Genomic DNA, 4,380 nt, shown 5'->3' with positions numbered 1-4,380 from the left:
TGAACAGACACACACACACACACACACATATATATGTATATATATATATATATATATACGACAGGCTTCTTTCAGTTTCCGTTCACCAAATCCACTCACAAGCCTGTCGTTGGCCCAAGGCTATAGGCTATAGTAGAAGACACTCAAGGTGCCATGCAATGGGACTGAACCCGGAACCATGTGGTTGGCAAGCAAGCTTCTTACCACACACTCACGCCTGCGCCTATATATGTGTATGTATCTAATATACACAAAGATATAATACACACACATGTGTGTGTGTATGTATGTATATGATGGTGATGATGATGATGATGATAAGGTGATGGCTTTCTTCTCTTTCTCGATGGTAACTTTAATTTACGATTCATTAAATATGTGTTGCACGTACCTTTAACAACATCAGTGGGGTCCACCTGAGAGGAGGGGGCCGACTGCTTAATAATACGGCCAAAGAAATCCCGCTCCGTCTGAAAGAAGGAAAAGAAAAAAAATCCATGGAACTTCCTGACAAATTATGGGGGAAAAAAAAGGAAAAGAAAAGAAATGGTGAAAAGAAATATTAACCAGACATTATAAAATATATATAGTAGTAGTAGTTGTAGTAGTAGTAATAGTAGGAGGAGGAGGAGGAGGAGGGGGGTGGAATTATAATCCTGGGATGACTTACATGCTCCTTGAGGCCGACTGATTGTGGTACTAACTTCTGCCTATGGTTTGGTATGACACCAGTTGTGGTGGTGGTCGTCATGGTTGTACTGCTGCAACAGACAGGAGTAAGTTGAGTGTTTAAACACATCTACTGAGGTATAGCTTCAGCACACACACACACACACACACACACACACACACACATACAGCTTAAGTGTCAACCAATGGTTACAATACACACATACATGCATAGACACACACACACACACATAGAGACATACACACATAGACACATACACACACACGTGCATGCATACAGACAGACAGGCACACACACACACACACACACACACAAACACAAGCAAATATTTGCGACAAGTGTGTACACCTGTGTGTAAGCACCTGTTGTGTTAGGACGATATGAAAACATTATCACAAAGAGAGAAATCACTGAAAAAGCTTGCAAATGGCAAGGAAACGACTTTGACCAAAAACAAAAAAAAAGAGAAAAAGAAAAACTGACTCTTTAACCAACAAGTTAAACAAACGAGTGGTTAATTAGTTGGACAGATAGTTAACCAATTGACCAATAATAAAGTGGAATTGAACCAGTGCATGTGTTATCAATATTGGCATTATGACCCTCCCTACACACAACAAAATTATCAGAAATACAGAAAAGGAAAGAATTAAAGAATCATAGAATTTGGAATGGAAGAATACTGACTTTTCATTTCTTATCTGTACAGAAGAGGACTTGTCAGCCATCCTCATCTTCTCTGCTGCAATCTGAAACATCAAAGAACCATAAGATATCAACAGGAACAGCTACGATCAAAGAGTTACACACACACACACATATATATATACACACACAAACAAGAGGGACGACTGAAAAGTTCATAGTCTGACCAAGATACTCTCATGGAATGTGACCAAATGGGGTTTATTTTTCAACAAAGTCCACCCCACCCTCCTTGCAGTCCACACACACCTCTTCTGTCATTGTTGCAGTTCTTCGATCCCTTTGGTGAAGAATCTTTCATCCTTTCATCCTGTTGGCCAAAAAAGGTCATCGACAGCAGATATGGCGTCATCCTCACTGATACTGGTTCCCAACCAAGTGTTTTTTTTCATGCTGGGGAACGGATGATAGTCAGATGGGACCACATCAGGAAAACAGGGAGGCTAATCACCCAGTTCAAAGCCACAGTTATTAATAAGAAGAGTTGAAAACGAATAAGGCATAATTAGGAGTGTCTATTTACTTTCGAGATGTCTGTGTATACACTTCTACTACAAACACATATATATCCACATATACACACCTAAGGCTACACAAATTCACATATATAACAGCCCCAGCACTCAACCAGTACCCCCCCATCTACTTACCTCCCGAGCAATCATTTGTTTCGTAGCGTAAGTCAACTGCTTCTGTTGTTTCATCCCAGGGAACTTGACAACCTCTTCAATGTTACTAAAGAAGAAAAAAAAAACATCAAAATACAACAGCGTGACCCCCCCCCACACACACACACACACACAAAGGGATTTCTACATAATCTACTGAACTTCAGGATGATCTACATAATCCCTTGTAGAAAACAAAGGAGATTAGATTTTAGATCAAAAAAGAACTTTGTTTATCTTATGAAAAGAAGTATAAAAAAACCCACATTATTTATGGGATGATCCAATATATACACATATACATATATATATATATATATATATATTTTTTTTTTTCTCCATATTTTTTCTCCTTGTTTCTCTCCTTATTTCTTTGTCTTCCTTTCAGTTGAAGAGCATAGGCTCGAAACATCAAAGGCTTTCTCTATTCCCGAGCGTTAAACTAATACATCCATTTGTTGTTTACACCACCTGTCTTTATCTGTTGTTTTTTTTCGTAAATTCTCCCATATATATATATATATATATACATACATGTGTTAATTATATCAAAGACAATTAATTAATTATTATCAATTAATTAATGCATTTATATTTAAAGACAAATTATATACTTAGTATTAATTTTTTCCTTAATTGGTTTTTCAAGCTTGCTACTTGATAAAATCTAATGTAGATTTTATCCTTATATTTTATATATACATACATATGTGTGTGTGTGTATATATATGTATGTGTATGTGTGTCTTTGAATTTGTGCTTGTCTCCCATTACCACTTGGCAACCAGTGTTGGTGTGTTTACATCCATGTAAGTTAACAGTTCTGCAAAGGAGTTCAATAGAACAAGTACCAGGCTTAGAAAAAAAAAAAAAGTACTCGGGTGGGGTGGGGGTCAATTCATTCGACTAAAAATTCTTCAACGCTCCAGCATGGCCGCAGTCCAATGACTGAAAGAAGTAAAGATAAAAGGTTGAGAGAGAGAGAGAGAGGGAGAGAGAGGCAGGCATAATGCATGAAAGGGAGTGGGGTAGGGGTGAGAGTCATGTGGTGGCGTTTAGTGTTCATTCTACATTTTGGGCAGGCGATAGTAAAACTACTTACGGTTCCAAGACATAGTTGTACTGGCCATCAGCTGATTTCTCCTGCTGGTAGGTCATGTTATAAGCGACCATGGTGATGATGAGTTGCCTCAAGCATTCCTTTTCCCGATTGCTGTACAACTGCATGTTAACCTGCAACAGAGTGTGCACCCCAAGTTAACATCTCAAATGCATGTGCACAGCTGCATGTATGCACGCACACACACACACACACATATATGTTTCTCTGTGTGTGTGTGTGTTTATCTATGTGTGTCTGTGTTTATTAATCTGTGTGTGTATGTGTGCATGAGTGCATGCGTGCATGTCTGTATATCTGTGTGTGTGTATTTTTATCTATGTGTGTCTGTGTCTATTAATCTGTGTGCCTGTGTATGCGCATGTGAGTGCATCTCTGTTTAAATGTGTGTGTGTGTGTGTTTATCTATGTGTGTATGTGTCTATTAATCTGTGTGTGTGTGTGTGTGTGCATGCATATAAGAGTATGTATGCATGTGCATTATTGTGTGTGTCTGTTTATCTATGTATGTGTGCGTGCACGTGTGCATGTGTTTGTGTGTGTTTGTTCCTGTGCCTATGTGTGTTCAGATGCAAACAAGGCCAAATGGTTAAGAAGTCCACTTCACAACCACGACAGATGGAAACTGTGCAGAAGCCTGTCAAACAGATTGTACCTGTAAAAACAAGCAGAGCATTTGGGTTGGGGATGGCGGGTTCAAATGCTGAAGGATTAAATGGTTGCAGATTAAATGAGGTGCAGTTAAACGTGAGGGGATACTTACGGGTCTGAGGGCCGGCTGAAGGATGGACATTAAAGGGTGGATAACTTCCTGGATGATAGAACTGAAGTGGAGATATTTGCGAACAGACGGGTGGACGTCGGATAGAAGGGAACTGATCAGGTTTTCGGTACGTGTTTTCTTAAAAAACATCTGAAATGGAGAGGAGAGAGGGAGATGAAGATGATGACGATGATGATGATAAGAACAATAACAACAACAATGACAATGGTGGTGCTAGATGGAAGAACTAAGCAACATTGCAAAATGAATATCTGGTGAAAGAGAGAGAGAGAGAGAGAGAGAGTGTGTGTGTGTACATGTACGTGTATGTGCATTTTTGTGTGTGTGTGTGTATGTATGTGTATATGTGTGCATATGTCTGTGTGTGAGCATCATCATCATCATCATCATCGTTTAACGTCCGCTTTCCATG

At 39.1% G+C, this 4,380-nt stretch overlaps 1 protein-coding gene across 2 annotated transcripts in view; it reads right to left on the bottom strand.

Moving 5' to 3' along the window:
• The window catches only part of LOC106875562 (chromosome transmission fidelity protein 18 homolog), a 31,414-nt gene that overhangs the window by 2,128 nt on the left and 24,906 nt on the right, over positions 1-4,380 (bottom strand). Inside the window, exons 18-23 of one of the 2 annotated variants that reach the window (XM_014923765.2) lie at positions 3,948-4,097; positions 3,167-3,297; positions 2,047-2,131; positions 1,379-1,440; positions 671-761; positions 392-470 (exon numbers count right to left, since the gene is read on the bottom strand). In XM_014923765.2, the coding sequence (XP_014779251.1) occupies positions 392-470; positions 671-761; positions 1,379-1,440; positions 2,047-2,131; positions 3,167-3,297; positions 3,948-4,097 (598 nt within the window). The remainder of the gene's footprint in view (positions 1-391; positions 471-670; positions 762-1,378; positions 1,441-2,046; positions 2,132-3,166; positions 3,298-3,947; positions 4,098-4,380) is intronic. The other variant, XM_014923766.2, reaches the window with a different exon arrangement.

The sequence above is a fragment of the Octopus bimaculoides genome, chromosome 25, assembly GCF_001194135.2.
Source record: "Octopus bimaculoides isolate UCB-OBI-ISO-001 chromosome 25, ASM119413v2, whole genome shotgun sequence".
Lineage (NCBI taxonomy): Eukaryota > Metazoa > Mollusca > Cephalopoda > Octopoda > Octopodidae > Octopus > Octopus bimaculoides.
The sequence above is the reverse complement of the archived record's forward strand: the minus strand, read 5'-3'. Positions and strand labels throughout refer to the sequence as shown.